The sequence below is a fragment of the Meleagris gallopavo genome, chromosome 20, assembly GCF_905368555.1.
Source record: "Meleagris gallopavo chromosome 20, MGAL_WU_HG_1.1, whole genome shotgun sequence".
Taxonomy (NCBI): Eukaryota; Metazoa; Chordata; class Aves; order Galliformes; family Phasianidae; genus Meleagris; species Meleagris gallopavo.
Window position 1 is genome coordinate 8,275,107 of NC_139423.1, and position 16,749 is coordinate 8,291,855.

Sequence of the window (16,749 nt, forward strand, 5' to 3'; positions counted from 1 at the left end):
GATCCTTTATAGAGAAGTGATCCTATTTTTTTGGTAAAAAATAAACCATTGATTTGGTAAAAAAAAATAACCATTGATTCAGCAGCACAAGCCATTAAAATTTTAACAGCCACCACTTTATTTCACTCACTGATAGTTCTCTGCTACTGAAAGAGTAAAGTGTAAAGGTTATCTACAGCACCATTATTTCAAATAATTTACTGTTTCCATAATTATTTTTCATTCATGAAAAATGACAACAGAAGGTACCAGAAAATGGCCTTATTACAGAAACAAGGAGGTAAACAGAGCACTACCATACTGCAACAATCCCTGTTTGAGAAGAAAAAACCCAGTGAAACTGCAATACAAAGTCAGAAAAGAACATGGATGAAGTGGTTCCAGTTAAGAACAACCTCAAATACATTTTCACAGATGGAAAACATTATGTTCTAGACTTTGCAAAGTTTTGGACACTTCTGATATGAACAGTAAGACTTCTATCAGATAAATTGTTGTATAAAAACAGATGCTATCACAAACAATGAGGCTGAAGTCAAATACAAGATGAAGTATAAAAATAGAACACAATATACAAAAGTGGAAGTAATTAAATATTACTGAATTTGAAGTAATACTCGAATAATTGTTATTTACAAAATCACGCCTAATGTCTGAGTTCATCTTGTACTACAGGATCCATCTCTCTATTCTTTTAAGGAGATTAACATGCAGATCAGCTGTAAATATGAATGAAGTGAAACCAATGTATACAAATATATGTACATGGAAGCACAGTGCTTTGTAATGACTTAGTTGGTTATCCATGTGTTACTGAGTAGGGATTTTAGTCGTTTCCATTTCAGAAAAGCAATTGCTTTCTCTCACTATTCCCTTCTCACTCTGGATTATTTAACACATTTGCAAATTCTGAATGAATCAGGCCTATTTTAGTCAATCATCTCCTCAAAGGGGAGGAGAAAAAGAAAACAAGTTGTCGAAGCTGAGACAGTTCCATGTTTGAAACCAAAGTAGTACCAACTGATCAGTTGGTGCATTTAATATTCTAAATGCACGTACTGGACAAGCACCAAACAAACCCACATTTCAGATGTGGAGAGCAATATTATGACAATAGATATTTACAGAATTTTAAATAATTATAGAAATTTAATATACAAATGGCTCTGAATATACAATAAAATAACGTAGTAAAAAAACCCTGCAATTATGGTGAGAATACCACCATTAGGCACAAAGTATTTCTGGTGTTAGTGATTCTAAGGGAAGTCTAGAGACAGACTGTTTATTGCTTGTCTGGATATTTCAAGATGAATTCCTTCAAGATAATGCAAAAACCTAAAGAGAGAAAAAGGAAGAGTGACTACAAGATGACAAAACTACTTCCAAATGATAGGTAAAACATTTATAAAAGCAACATCCACCCTTTTTGTCTAGAAAGATTTAAGAAAATATTTTACTAAAGTTCTCAAACTACCTTGCATACTGAAGTGAAGCAAGATTTAGGAAAACCAAAGCTTACCTTCTTTTTGTCTTTCCTTGCTCTTTAAGCTTCTCAGACCTACAAATGCTGCGAAGAGTAGGGAGATACTCAAGTATGCTGGCTTGCTTATTTCCAAGGCACAAAGGAGTTCTGGAAAATACAGTTCTGATGACTGCCAGCCTCTTCTGTGCTTTTTTATGGATGCTAGAATAAAGAATGAAACTTTATAGTTTCTTGTTCAAGAATGTATTTGCAACTTTAAGATCAAATCTACTTGACTAAAACCGCTAAGGAGATACTGATTTCCAAAACTGCTTTCAATGGATACCTGCAACTTCTGATCCTACACTACTTACACAGCATCACAGAGATGCCCTTAGAAACGTGAGGGGCTGAAGACTGTTTTCCCAGTGCTCTTAGCTCAATTACAGAGTCTAGTCTGAGGAGGTCTTCACAATCTAGTCAAGTATGTGAGGTTGAGTACATCCATCAGACAATCAAAACCATCTGTGGTCTTCAAAAAATAGAAGAATCAGGTAACTGCCATTCTGGATATATGTTGGCCACATATGGTCCCAGGTTAGATACGTCTATTTTGACATTGCTCTTCTGGGTACTGACTTACAGAAATGCAGTACCTCTGAATTACATTTATCTTCACCAGGTAGCATCTACACATGTAATACAGACTCAATATAACCAGGCACTAGATGAAAAAAATTGCATTTCTGGTACCTTCAGAACCAATTTAACCAATTTCAGTTCAACTGACTGTCTTGGAAAAAGCCTTTAAATTCCTTCAAATTTTTGTTTTTCTTTCTGGAGTAACAGCGTGTGAATTGATTTAAAGTATATAAACCAGATTAAGGCCACCATTCCTGAACATTATGGTCAGGGTATTCAAATGTTAGTTTTGGCAGCAACTGCTAAGCAGTTAATTTGAGCTTATTTAAGCAAAATTAACAACTTATTCCAGTGTTCTCAGGCCTACTGAAAACATTCATATTGGCATAGTATCTGAAGCAGTCCTACACACTGAGAAATGCTCTTCTGGACAAATAACTCCAGAAATATTAGCAAAGCCTTACCTTAAATCAGCTGACTGATTGAAAGATACAGAATTTCTTGTGTCTGACATATGCAAAGTCAGTCCCTCAAGTTGATCACTTTCAGGTGTATTACTTGTGCTCAAAGAGGCTTCCAAGATTTGAGAAATACTAACAGAACATTTGTTAAAACTAAGCGCTTCAATAGCTGCTTTTATTTCACTGCAGCTCTGAGAGCTCCACCAGTCAGTATTTTCAATACTGAATTCATCACACAGACCATTTTTGATTTTGCCATTCATCCAGGTGAATCCTTCATCTTTAGAGAACTCTAGTGGCTCCTTTGCAATACTGTTTACACAGCAATCCAAAAAAGACATGTCCTCCACAAATTCAGTCAGAGAATTCAGACACTGAACAACAAGAGCAGATCTTCTGTCATTTGATGGGGTTTTGCTTTTTGTTTCTTTTCCTTTTCTGTTATTCATCAATTTTGATTCCTCTTCATTCACTTCAGCACATGGTGGAGGACTATCTGATGGCAAAGTTATGAATTCAGCTGAATAGTTCAGTCCAGTATCAAATAAGTCACTATCATCCAATTCTTCAAGCCTTTTCTTGTTCTTTGTCTTTTTAGATTTTTTCCCAGAGTTACTTTTCCCATTACAGGAACTGTTCTTTGAAGAAACTATGGTAGTCCTTTCAGGTATAGGGTTAGATGCTTCAGACTGATTTGAAAGGTAATTCACTGGTAAAGGGAGAAGAAATTCAAGATTACTATATATAAAATCCACCTTCTTCAGCTGGAATTCTGTGAGAAGCTGTATAAATTTATCCCAGTTCTCCTTGGTTGTGATCTTCTGCTGTAAAATAATAGTTGTGGAAAAGTATATTAATATATATTAAAAATGTATTTTAATGCAAAAAATATTACAGAAGACCTCATATTCCCAGCTTTAGTGATGAGGCAAAGGTCTAGGTACTCTGCCAACTGTTTCAGTTTGCATTTTGCTTAATTACTAGAGAATATATTAACTTGGGCAACAAACTTTTTGAAAAAGATTTCCAAGATAATATTCTTAGTGACAATTACAGTGAAATATCTAGCAATTATCAAGGTATTAGCTAGTCAACTAGAAAAATACCTTAAGAAATGTGATCAAGTCTTCTGATGGCAACAGGATATTCTTAAGGCCAAGCAATGTCTCTACACAGCCTGTATCACATTTTGGAAATTCCTGAGGTGAGGCATCATGAGAAAAGTCAATCTTGGGATCTGTAGTCTTTTCAGAATTAATTGCTTGATCTGCTGGATTTGTTTCATCTCCTGCACAAAGACAATGTACATGACTTGAAAAAAGCTACATTATAAGCTTACAGGTTTTTTTTCCCCCCTCCAGTTTGTCTTAATTCCTTTTACAAAGAATACTGCAGTTCTGAATGCATACAGAAACTGAAATTGCCCAACCTTGCCCATTCTATTTCCTTAATTCTCAAATTCTCCCTTCTTTGCAAGTTGCCATTAGAAATTATCTCTGTTATATCTCTGTAACACACTCACACTGAAGATATTCCTCCTCTATCGTTTGTATCCTTTGGCTGCTCCCTTAGTAATTATCCAATTTTTCCTCTTTTTTCAGTTCTGTCTTCTAGGTGAGTTACCTCTAACTCCACTAATGGATAAAGAACTGCAAACTCTGAGCTGAAGGGAGACAACTACTGGCTCTCTGCTCTGTGCAGTTTTGCTATTCTGAAGATAAATATGCATAAGGGATATATTAAAAATATATGTATTCATATAAGGTTTTGAAGTACAAGAGAACACATTAACAACAATGACAAAAAACCACAAAACCACAAAATACCCACCAAATCTTTACAAATCTTACAGAAAGTTAGCTTGTATTCATCCATTGTTATGAATTTTAATCAGTTATCTTAAGATAGGACAATTTTTTTTTAATTAAAATCAACCTACCTTGAAGCGCCAGATGTTTGTCTTTCAAGTATCCACCTCCACTTTTAACCCAGAATTGTAAGTAGAGAACACTTTGTCTGATATCACAGTTATTTGTGGTTAACAAAGCAGCTAAGTCTTTTACATCTGTTCGTAGATTCTCAGCCAAACACAGCACTTGCAGATAGCTAGCAGCATTTATCTAAAAGTTAAACAAAAACCACTGAGAACAACTCTGCCAGTTAAGACTGCAGTGTCACACAGAAGCAAAAAAAAAAAACTTGCAATCCATTTTTCCTATTTAATATAGTTTTATTAAGTTACATCAAAACCTCAGCAGAGTTCTGTACCAAACCCAAACAGTCCACATCAGATAATTAAGTTCAGTGTAGAAATTCAACTTATTAAAGTAAGCACACGTGTTCTGCCTACATTCCTAAAGCTATGTACACCTCGTTTCTTAAAGAGGTCTTAGTTAGTTTTTCTTTCCTTCCAATCTGTGTTTTCTGATATCCTAAAGGATTTTCATTTTTACATTAAGAAAGTCTCCCTATTACTTCCCTCTTTTTTTTTTTTTTTTTTTTGAATATGATACACGGCTGCAAGTAAAACAATTTGCTATATAGAACACCAGAGATAATATTAAAGGAATAACCCATACAACCTCTAGAGGAGTTGCTTTATCTTCTATGAATGAAGAAATACTAGCATGGTCAGTCTTTGGGTCAAAACTATTAGATGTGTCTCCTACAAAATTATTTACTATACCTTAAGCATTAAAGTGATCAAGTGATCTCAAATACTAAATAGTTATGAAAATAATTCCTCCAGGCTAATATTAAGTTCTACACGTAAAGATAAAAGCATCTTACACACTCTTGCATAAAACTAAAATAGGGTTGTCTGATAATATAGATATATTCCATCAGACAGTTATAAACTTACAGTAACCTTTAAATCAGATGAAAAATACTTGCTTAGGACATAATCTGCATTTCCAAGCATAGACTTACCAAGGAAGGAGTTCTGAAGTTGATTTCTTCAAAACAGCCATCAAACATTAAGCTAAATGTTGGATCTATATAAAGAGACATTGGTGAACTGTAGTGACATTCTGCTCAAAACAGATTATTTTCTTAAGTGCTCAAAGGCTTTCTTTGTAGTTTCTCCACCTTAAGTTTTACATTTATGAGCTGCATTCAACCATTCCCATTTAAATTACTATTATACAAATAGGCTTTTCCTGTCTGCAAAGTCTAATTACAAGAAAAAGCTCTACTCACCATTGGTAGTAAGAATTACAGGTCTCTTTGCAGTTGCCATGAATGTCTTTATTGCACTTAGAAATCCTGCATCTTCATCAAATATTATATCTACCTATAGAAAACACAAATGAAATACAAAATAACAACAGCTACTGCATCTGCAGTCTGTTAACTACAGAGCAAGACTTAACATTAACATTAATTTATTAGACAGGCATAGGCAATGATAGTATAATGCATCTGTCAGCACACAACATCATGGTATCCTAAGCTGTAGCTCACAGGACCACCAAGTGGCTGAGGTTATAAAGGACCTTTGGCAATCACCAAGTCCAACTCCCTCCTTCCCCTCTAATTGGTCACATCATGCAGGCTGCTCGGGACTGAAGTTTTTTCCTTGTTTTGTTTGTTTTAAATAGAATTGCACCAGTGATTTATAGATCAGCCCACAGTTAGAAACATTGCTATACTTCAGTTATTTCCTTGAAATGATATTCTTGGCTGCACCTTTGCACTGTTTGTTGAAGACTCAACTATATTTTTAGGTAAAAGCATAAATAAAAGAAGAATTTAATATAGACTTAAATGTTTTATTGACTGGAGTGTTAATGGTAACTGTTTTAACATGTCTAGAGCAGACATGTAGAATACAACTTTAAAATAGTTGACAATCAAATAAACTGCATTAGTAGAATTCTGCAAAGTGTTCCAACGGTGAACAACAGGAGACAGACAGACTGTATGTAGCTCCATTATCTTTCAAAGTTAGTTTTTAAAGATAATAAGGAAAAAAATAACTTGGGTCTACTTAAAAAGAAGAGTACTCAGGAAGATGAAACCATTAAATACTGAATTCATTTTTTAAACAACTGATAATCCCTGCCTTTGAATCTACTTAGAAGTCCCACGGAAGAAGGAAAAAAGTTAAGTTCTCTAAGCAGACAGGATGAAGTGCTCACACCAGGATGTTTCACTTGAATTTTACCTCTTCAAAAAGTATGAGAGATGTTGCACTTTTTCTGTTATGTTCTCCATCTTCTACTTCTTTGCTTATTGACTTAATTTGAACATTTTTTTCTTCACACGAGTTCTGAGCATTTCCTGCAGATAGGTGAAGAATTGAGCAGAAAGAAAGACTAAAACTGCTTAAATACACACTCTAAACTGTACTTTACAAAACACCCTATACACAATCTGTTTAAAAAAGTCTACACTGACACAAGTTTATAAGCATGATGCCTTTTTCGATGTCTCTTGTTTAAAAAGAAACAAACTAGAAACTCGCTGGGAATTCAGCAACAATTGGCAAAGGGCTGACTACTGTGAAATTAATTCTACACCACATCTGTTTGTAATCTGTGATATCTTGGGGGCATGGCATAAATGCTCTGTAAGCCCTTCAAGACAATGCAGTATGGTTGCCTGGAAATTTGTGGACTACACTGTTCTCCACATCTACCCAGCACTTTGTTCATGCATTCCTCCTCACTCTCTCTGAAAAAAAAAAAATACAGAGTAATAACTATTTCCTGTGTAGGTATACAGTACTACAGTGTAGCTTTTCCACTGCTAAAGATAATTAGCTATTAATTAGTGACACCTACCTTTATTTTTTTCTTGAGCTGTTACTGTTCCATCATTACCTTTATATCTGGAAGGCATTTTGAAATAGTTTGCAAGTGTTCTAGGGTGTAGGTTTCGTTTCAATCCTGCTCCTTTTGGTGACAGTGGAGGTTTTCTTGGTGAAATAACTTTCTTCGGAGAGTACATTTTTTCTGCAAGACATATTTATATTAATTTTGAAATATAATCTCAAGATGACATTTCTCAAGCAAATGTAGAGCAAAGTCAAGTTTTGTTTATACAGTACAGCTTTACTGTATTGATTTCTGCTTATTTTACTTTTCTCCTGTTCAGGGAATTCTTTGTGTTCAACTCTCTATTCAAAGTGCCACAGCACTTGCTCTAACACTACAGAAATAATCTAGGAAGAGAATCAAGAATCAGTCATTTTGATAAAGTCATTATTTACTTTGGTACATAGTTGTGTTAACCTATGGAACATTTCTTGTTATTGCAGGGCCGGATAAACTTTGCTATCTTAAATGATTCGTGTTTAAAAATTGTTTTGGGAACTCAGTTCCTAAAGAATACCAACATAACTATGAAACTTACTTGGTGACTTTGCACTGCTACAGCTGTTAAAAAAACAAGGTTTGTGTGCATTAATGCCTTTTTTGTCCACTTGATGAGACTGAGTAGCTTCTTTTAGCTGAGACAGTATTTGTCTGCCGCTGCGCTGGCAAGAGGCGTTGACTTCAAATATCTGCAAGTGTATTTAAGTAATTAATAAAGACATCTTGTATTACAAGTCTCTTCATATCACTACATACAAATAAGAAAAATAGTACTGGCAAAAACTCCACCAACCTTAAAACCAAGCTCTTGAGCACAAGCATATACTGCAGCAGTTTTCCCCACTCCTGGTGGGCCAGTTATCAGAACTGTATTGCAAAGGTTATTCTCTTCCTCAATATCAGATTTATCATCTTTAAAATCAAGGCTATCCAAAGAATCTGTAGAATTATTTAAAAGAGAAAGGACTGTTCAAATCATTATCAATTCAAATCGCTTTAATATCAACTTTAAGGAGAAACTACATATGTCATTTTGAACTCTGTCAGCACCTTGATGCTCTTTGTCCTCCTTTTCCCCTTTTTGATTTCTCTTTTCTTCCCAATCAGCTCTTTTTTTCCATTCTTTTAACCAGCTATAAAAGGAACAGAACAATAACAACAACAACAAAATAATTACTGCTGAATTAAGTAAATGAAAAGATGGAAGAGAATATAAAACTTGAGATCAGCCACTTAGTATCTTTCTTAGAAACATATTAAGTTTCTTACAATTAAAAAAGATCTTCAGGTTTGATTATTTTGTGAAGAACTACTCCTTCACTCTCTATTGTATTAGTTGATTTGTATAAAGTTAGATCATTTTGTGAACTATTGAAATTGTGGAAAACACTTTGTCACATATAGTGCTGTCTGCAAGATGGACTGCTGCATTACACACCAAAGTATTACTAGCCAAGAAACCACAACTAGAATGTAATTCCTATCAACTGCTAATTTGTTTCTGCAACTTTTGGAATAATGCAAAGCAAAAGCCAGACACACCCTACCACAGCATAAAATAATTATACTTAAATTGTGTTAATTAAGCAAAATGGTGTTCTGAGTTATTTTAAGAATGGTTCTAACCTATGCAGCCTTTCAATTTCTTTCTTGTTCCCTACAAGTTCGCTGGAGTCCTGAGGCTGATACTTCTCTGTCCAAAGCACATCTTCAACACCTACAGAAAAAAAAGTCAATTTTCTTTTTAATTGAGCACTGTCCATTACTCATGTCTAACTATTAAGACTTGTATAGGGCTTCCAGTGGGAATCTCAATTTCCTCAATACAGAGAACTAAACTCAGAAGGAAGTACACATGTACCTGAAAGTGCATTTGTCTCTGATAAATATTCAGTATCTTCTGTCCTAACATCTGCTTTCCGGTTTTTGTTTCTCTCCAAGTGTGTTGCTTGTTCTGCATCTGCTTGTTTTCCTCCAGGTACAGGAGTGATAACACTCCTGGAAACTCTGGATTCTAATTCAGTCTCTCTATTCTCAGTTTGTTTTCTCCTTTTCGATTTTTGGTCTTCTTTTTCTTTCCTTTTCCTCTTGGTTTCCTTCCAGTTGTCAGAAGGTTTTTGATCTACCTCAGAATTTGAAGAGGCATCTCTGCTTCCTATGGAAAAAAAAGAATTCAAGTTATGGTATTACAACTGTAGTTCAAGCCACATTTGAAGAATTTGCTCAAAAATAACATAAAATGTGGGACCAGCTTATTTCCAACAACATTCTTTCACTGAAACATTCCTGAAGTGTAAACCCATGTTAGAAGGCAAGTTGACATGTTATTCTTCCTATGTAGATTACTAACCTTGCATACTATTTTCTAAAAGCAACCGCTCTGTTTGTTTTTTCAGAAACTTGTAGAAGTATTTTCTCACAGGAAACTGAGAGTTAGAAGACACAATCTCCTCTAGCAAACCCTTCCTGAATGCCTCAGAGAAAACTGGTCGGTGGCCAGAGAACTGCAATACAAAATAAAAGGTCACTTAATATAAAGAATAGCAATTACAATTTTGCATAATTTAAGATAACAACAGTAGCTGTCCAGTTAAGACCTAGTGACAAATCTTCCTGACTCGAGAATTGTCTGGTGTTACACACAGCCATAAAAGAAAATAAGCAAACAAAAAAACCTCTCTAACAATGAAGTATTCAAACTGTTTTTTTGATGTTGCTTTTGTGTTGTGTATCTCCCCCTCCTCTCCCCAAGTTCACAAAAAAAAAAAAATCATACCTTCCATTTTGAGGTACTAACCACAGGTGCAGAACGGCTTCCAGTCAGTTCTGACTTCACAGTGGAAAATTCTCCAAGTGAGACGGCGATTTTTTTGACATTAGTGACTTCAGTATTAAGTTTCCGTAGCTTAGTTAGTAGAGGACACAATGGTGACTTCAATTTCCACATTGGGCAAACTGAAAAAAAAAAAAAAAAAAGGAACAAAAAACCCCATAAATCTGATAAACAGAGATACAAAACCAGACAAAAACATCCCATAGTAAGAAAGCTGTAGGTGGAAGAGCATTTACATCAGAGTCAAGTCTATTCAATTTACACTGCATCAACTTTATCTTCACTAATTCCACTTCCCACAAGCAGAAACAATTGGCACAATTTGGCACACAATGTTTCTCCAGGAAACCAGTCCCAGGGTCTGCTACCTCCGAACAAACACCCACACCTTCACCAGCTCTCAGTAGGACTGATGCACTCCAAAGGATTTTGCTGGTTCATTAGTTGGATTGCAAATATAAAAACTGTTCAGTGTTACTTTGCCTTCTGGTTTTCTGTTGTGCTCTTTCGTAAGAACACTGCAGCACACTCCCTAACTTAGTGGGGAAAGGAAAAAAAGAAGGGTCGGTCTTTTCTCTCTTGAGAAGCATTTTGCTTTTGTAAGAAGGAAATGTCTTGTGCTCAGTAAAGTCCAGCATGATTAATATTCTCCAAATTAGAACTTGAAAGACTACCTTTTGAATATTCTTTCCCTTCCCAGTGTATACATTACTCTTGCACCAATTTAATGTGAGAATTGTGTTTAAAAAGCATCTCCCTAGAAGCTTCTTTTGTTTTCTTATTGTAATACAAAAGAACAAACTGTCAATTATTCCAGTTAATGTGTTTTTCAGCTTCCCTTTTTTTTTGGAATAGATTGCCTAAAAGTCTACTTCAAATCACATACATTGATAAATAGCAGAACAAAAGCTTACAGTCATCCTTCTGCTGTACGTGAACAACAGTCTTGAAATATGAACTGGCTAGAAAGTATGCTTCCATTGCTGCTGCTTTCTTTGCAATCTGTCTTTTCAGTAATTCTGGCAAACCACTCATCAAGAATTCACGTTTTGCTCTGAACTGATCATCATCTTGAGAATTTTCTGATGCATCTTGGCTTTAACAACAGAAATGAAAGAACATCATTAATACTACCAGGTACATAAGGCTTATGACAGAATCTAATCACAATTTATGCAGTCTGGAAGAACCGTTCAACTTAATTTAAATGCAATAAGCTTATATTTGGTTTCAAATTTCAAATTTTGTTATTAGAGTCCCATTCTCTTGATATTTTTTTCATATTTTATATGCTACTTGAGATGTTTTATGCCAGTCTAGACTTTCAGCCACCTAAAATGGCTCAAAAACAATTTTCAACTCTCACAAAACCCCCAAGATTTCACAAGCAGATGAACATATCTGTCAGGATAAACAGCACAAACATTTACACCACATTTCAATAAGTATTTTAAATTTGTCACATGCATATATTTTGATTCTTAACCGACTGCAATTTTGAACACTGACCTGCTGTCATCAAAAATCACAACTGGTTCATCTGTAGACTTTCGAGCATTTCTGCCCAGGAATGAAGGCATGTATCCCAGTTTTCCTTCAGAGAAACAGCAATGAAAGGGTGATTAGGTCAGCACTGACATGCAAGGGTCCCACTCTCTCATCATATCCGCACTGTAACTTTGCTTCCATGTTCACTATCTATACATACCATTTAATAACATAAGGGAAGTTCTATTTCTTAAAGCAAACAAATATTTTAATAAGATCCATTGTAGTTACATTTCTAGTTATTACTACATTAATAAATCCTTAAAAAAATAGTACAGGACAACAGAACACAGTATGCATTGGGAGTTATTTAACAATCTAGTAAGCTCTAATTTTCCCTGAATGGAGATAGAAAAACAAAGCAGCACCTATACGTAACTTCTGCAGCATTCACTCATTTCATAAAAATTAAAGGTGCACATTGGAATACCATATAAATCAAAGGAAAAGAGATGTACTACAGTAGAAGCTTTATAAAATAAACTGATCAATAAGCTTTCTTGTTAAATAACTCATTTAGTAAAACTCAATTACCTTTTGAGTTCTTAGAAACCTTCAGATTTTTAGACTTCCCCAAAACATCATTTAGACTTCGAAGATTCTTTTGCTTCCCATCCTGCATTGTAGTACTGTCATTACTCTGGCTTGAATGTAAAATTATTACTGAATTCTAGAGGAAAAGGAAACAAATTTAGAAAGGAAACAATTTTTCCTCCTTCATTAGCAATACAATTTAGTGACAGGTACTGAGGGAACTGCTACAGAGCCTAGAAGCTACCAAACATCATCTGAAGATTAATGAAGTTACGGAGTAGTGTTACCTACACAGAAGCAATACACAGAATAAGATACCCAACGTATAAGCAAAGCCCCAAATTACTCCCCCTCAATGAAGATGCCTACAGCATACACACCTGGAACAGACACCTTGCTGTCCATCAGGTCAGAGAAACAGCCACTTCTAAAGCATGACCTCCTGCTGCGTTCCACAGCTCTGCATCAGCCTGTGCTTCCCAGCCTGGCAGTTACGTAGCTGACATTCACTGTACTATTTTATCTACCTTATTTTATACTTTAAAAAAATGCTTTTAAGAAGCATTTTTGCTGCTTAACAAAGTCACAAGAACTTGAGAATGTTTCCCTTTATAAAGTACATAAGCTTACTTCACTTTCTTGCAATGTTTTCCTTTCAGCAAGAGCTTGCTGCCGAGACGAACGCCTCACAGGAGCTGGTGAGTCCTTGTTGACCTTTGATCTGTTGTGCCTTATAGCCTTTGCTTTTTCAACCAGCTGTTTGGCTTTGGATATGTTTTTAGAAGTAGAGCTTATCTATTGACAAATAAAGTACAAAATAACCAAGATATCCAGCAATTAATAGCAATACCTCCATTAGATGTTTCACATTATATCATCTCTAACAAATGATTTCTAATCAACTTTTGATTGCATCAGGAAGAAAGTGAAACAATTAGGAGGAGCAAACTAAGGGGGAAATGGGAGCACCTACAGGGGATTCTCCTGGTCATCCACTGGACAATCTGAGAGGATTCCACAGGAATCCACAGGAGATCTGGGCAGTGATGTTCTTAAGCATAATGTGTTCTGCTGTGCCCAAACACTGCATCCCACCTTGAGAACTTGTCAAAGATGAGCATGCTATCCTATCAGATTTGTTATGAAAAGCAGCTTTTATGAATATAACATAACATTTTAAAGTGAAAGATGCAGTAACTGTACAAGAAGCTAGCTTAAATTCTATAGCAAATTCCAGTAATGCTCTCTTTCAATTGGACACCTGGGTACTACCATGCTTTATTATATTAGACAATTTGAATGTTAACAATTAGATGCATATAGTAAATGACAACAGACTGAAACACAAGCTGTTACATGAATTACCTTTATATTTTTGGAGTTAAGCTCTTCATTATTCATTGCTTCACCTTTATTTGATTTTATAGTTGCATTGATCCGTGTAAACCTCATTCTAATTAGGGAAAAGTGTTATGAAATCATTACTTTTTAATGAAAGGAATTATAACTACAACTTTCTCTTAAAATACTTGCAGGAAAACAAAACAAAGTGCAAAAGGCCAGAACATATTCCAAAACACTTACCTTATTGGGCTGTTCTCATCAGAGGGCACTGTAATCACCTCAGCCTTATACACATTGCTTTTTTTCAAATACTGCCTGCTTGCCTTTGGTGTGGAAGTCTGTACAGGCCACACGCTTTCATCCTCAGAATAGGTACTTCTAATTCTGTTTTTTTGGGGTGTAATAGTTTTGGATGTGTTAGTTTTCTTTTGCCTTAGGCTCCTCCTCAACTCATTCACTTTTGGACTAGATGGAATTCTTACATCTAAGTTACTTTCCTTCATCTGATCGTTACCTACTGATTCTTTATCTTCGTTATAACTGCTAGTACTTGAAACACATTTTTCTTTAGCTCCCAAAGCCTTGTTTCTTTTACTTCCCTTTTTCTGAAACTTTTTAGGTCTTTTGTTTTTACTTCTAGTGTTTTCAGGACTAGAATGCATGTGTTTGTCCACATCATCTTCTGGTAGCCCACCTTCTAATACCTTATTTAAAACATTGTCACCTTCGGGTCCTTTTTTGTCTTTTGAAGACTTTCCAATTACTTGCTTTGCTTTCCCAGGTGCCTTTTTAACTCCACTTTTTCTTACATCTGATGTTGGTTGCCTAAATGCTTTCATGAACTGATGCCTTTCTTCCAGAGTAGATTTCATCTTCAAAGAATCTGATCCTGCAGTCTCTAGTATAGCTAACTCCAATTCCTCTTCCTCAATGACTACATTAGATTTTCTTTTCTGAGTAACCTGCTCAGTTTGTTCACTCTCCAGAAGAGGTGGGCTGCTTTCTTCTTCTACATATACTTTCTGCTTCAAAAAAATGGAAGCTATTTTCTTAGAACCTCTTTGCTCATTACGTAAAGAAGTTGATCTGGGGGGAATGGAGTGAACTTGTGCAAGAACAGTTACTGTTCTCAGTGGTAGCTGCTGAGATTCCTCACACTTCTCAGGGTCACTAGTACTACCACTTTGGTCCATTTCATTTACTGTAACAGAACTGTCCAGCATTGGCTTTGTGCCTTCTTCAACATCCTCTACATAATTTTCTCCTTGGCTTTTCAGGAAGTCCTCAAATGATACTGTTACTATACTGTCATTTGCCTGAGATGTCTTATCATCTGTATGTACTTCAAAACTTGAGTCACTAATAACAACAGCACATTCTGCCACTTCAGGAGATACCTTCTTTCTCTTATTTTTAGTTTCTTTTCTACACTTTTTATTCAGCTGGTTCTCAAATGAAAAACTCCCAGATGAATCCACATTTACTTTGTTCTTCCTTTTCCTTGTTTTTCTTATCCTATTTTTTGTTGCATTTATTTCAGGACCAACTTTACCAATTTTAACATAGATGTCTGCATCTGAGAAGTTCTCACTTTGCTTATTATCTTCAGCTAATTCTCCTCCACCTTTCTGGTCACCTAAAGCACAGGCAGCTATGAAATCATCACTATCTTCTTTTAGCCTCGTTGCTCCTATACTGTCATCACAATTAATTTCTATTATGTGTTCATTCTCCGATTCTTTCATCTCCTTTCGCTTATTATTTAAATGAGCTCTCTTCCTTTTCCTCTTCAGCTTTGAAGGTGCTACATAACAATCCTGGTCATCACTGAACTCCGCTGCAATTCCCCCAGCTACTGCTGGAGCTTTCTCAGCCACAGGCGTCTTTTTAAAGTAATCCAATATATTGCTGGCTCTTGGAGGCGATGATGCTTTACCCCCTGCTTTTGCTAGCGGTGAGAAATACCTCGTGATTGTTTTCACATCTTCCTCTCGCCGTTTCTTGCGCGGCTATAAGAAAAAAAAGCTCCGCATTAACCTTGGCTATTAAAACCTTGCAAAGATGTGCTCCGGTTACATCAGGCACGGAATCCGAGTTTGTGCAGTGACGTTTGTGCTCCCGTGAAAGACACGGAACTTACGTGGGTCCCCCGCGCACACACACACTCGACCCCGTCCTCCCAATCCTCCCCAGCTCGACGTGACGGAGCTGCCGATTCACAACAGCGGAACGTCCCCGCTCCGACCCCGGCACCTCCAGCGCCTTATGGACCGTCAGCGCAGCCCTGCGGCCGGGATTGGGAGCTGCCCGGGTCGTCCGGCCCCACAGCTAGACACTGCCGGCGCGGAACTCCTGCCGGGACGGTGAGGGCACACAGAAGCACGGCAGGGAAACGGCTCCGCCGAGCAGGCCGCACAGAGCGGCGCACAACGAAGCGCAGCGCGGCGCACAGCCGGAGCGCCGCTCGCCGCCGTTGAGGCGGCTCAGCCCGCGGACCCGCCGCGCTCGGCCACCGCCAGGAGCGCTCCCGGCCCCTCGGCGACCCGCCCGTCCCGCCGTGGCCCGACCCCCCGACCCCAAGCGCCGCCGCGCCCCTCCCAGCCGCACACCTGCACGTCGCCGTCCCTTTCGGGGAGAGAGGCGGCCGCCGCGGCCACGGCCAGCCTGCCCACCATGCCCCGGCGCTACGGGGCGCGGAGCGCTCAGGCGCGGCGAGAGGCGCGCGCTACTGCCATGGAGCGGACTCGCCGCGGCCCGCGCGCCCGATGGCCGCCGCCTGACAGACGCGGGCAGAAAAGCGCGCGCGGGACGGAATTCAGACCTCCGCGCGGAAGGGGGCGGCGCTACGGCGGCCCGCGTGACCCGCCCGCTCCGCCAATGGCCGTCCGCTTTTTGCGGTCACGTGAGCCCAGCTGGACCCGGCCGTTCCCGCCCCACCCTCGCGGCTCCGGTCACGTGCCAGGGGGAGCAGCGGTCCGCCGCCGCGGTCCGCCGCCGGCGGGCGGGTTTTGGCGCCGCGGTGCGCGGAGCGGCGGCCGCGTGACGTCACGGCACCGACCCGCGAGGCGCCGCCCCCCCCACCCCCGCGCCAGACCGCTGCAA

General features: G+C 38.0%; 1 protein-coding gene across 3 annotated transcripts; it reads right to left on the bottom strand.

Annotated features, from left to right (window-relative positions):
* Positions 1-94: 94 nt before the first annotated feature.
* On the bottom strand, positions 95-16,726 carry ATAD5 (ATPase family AAA domain containing 5). 3 transcript variants are annotated; one of them, XM_085239849.1, is made up of 23 exons: positions 16,257-16,721; positions 13,888-15,656; positions 13,669-13,756; positions 12,934-13,098; positions 12,304-12,439; positions 11,731-11,815; positions 11,136-11,317; positions 10,165-10,343; positions 9,739-9,892; positions 9,250-9,543; positions 9,015-9,105; positions 8,439-8,521; positions 8,182-8,327; positions 7,927-8,077; positions 7,356-7,526; positions 6,737-6,852; positions 5,770-5,863; positions 5,500-5,564; positions 4,508-4,688; positions 3,675-3,856; positions 2,572-3,389; positions 1,523-1,687; positions 95-1,338 (listed from the first exon to the last, which is right to left on the bottom strand). In XM_085239849.1, the coding sequence occupies exons 1-23, from the start codon at positions 16,320-16,322 to the stop codon at positions 1,260-1,262; spliced, it is 5,460 nt and encodes a 1,819-aa protein (XP_085095975.1). In that variant the 5' UTR covers positions 16,323-16,721; the 3' UTR covers positions 95-1,259. The 3 variants fall into 3 exon arrangements, with proteins under 3 accessions (XP_085095975.1, XP_085095974.1, XP_085095976.1); XM_085239848.1 differs by having other exon boundaries at positions 2,572-3,392; positions 16,257-16,720; XM_085239850.1 differs by lacking the exons at positions 95-1,338; positions 1,523-1,687 and having other exon boundaries at positions 3,140-3,277; positions 16,257-16,726.
* Between the last annotated feature and the right edge of the window lie 23 nt (positions 16,727-16,749).

Coding starts and splice junctions, on each gene's coding strand:
- ATAD5 (XM_085239848.1), bottom strand. CDS start 16,322: ATGGTGGGCAGGCTGGCCGTGGCCGCGGCGGCCGCCTCTCTCCCCGAA. Junction 13,099..13,668: donor TTAACTCCAAAAATATAAAG/GTAATTCATGTA, acceptor ATTTGTCAATAG/ATAAGCTCTACTTCTAAAAA. Junction 9,544..9,738: donor TTTAGAAAATAGTATGCAAG/GTTAGTAATCTA, acceptor TTTTTTCCATAG/GAAGCAGAGATGCCTCTTCA.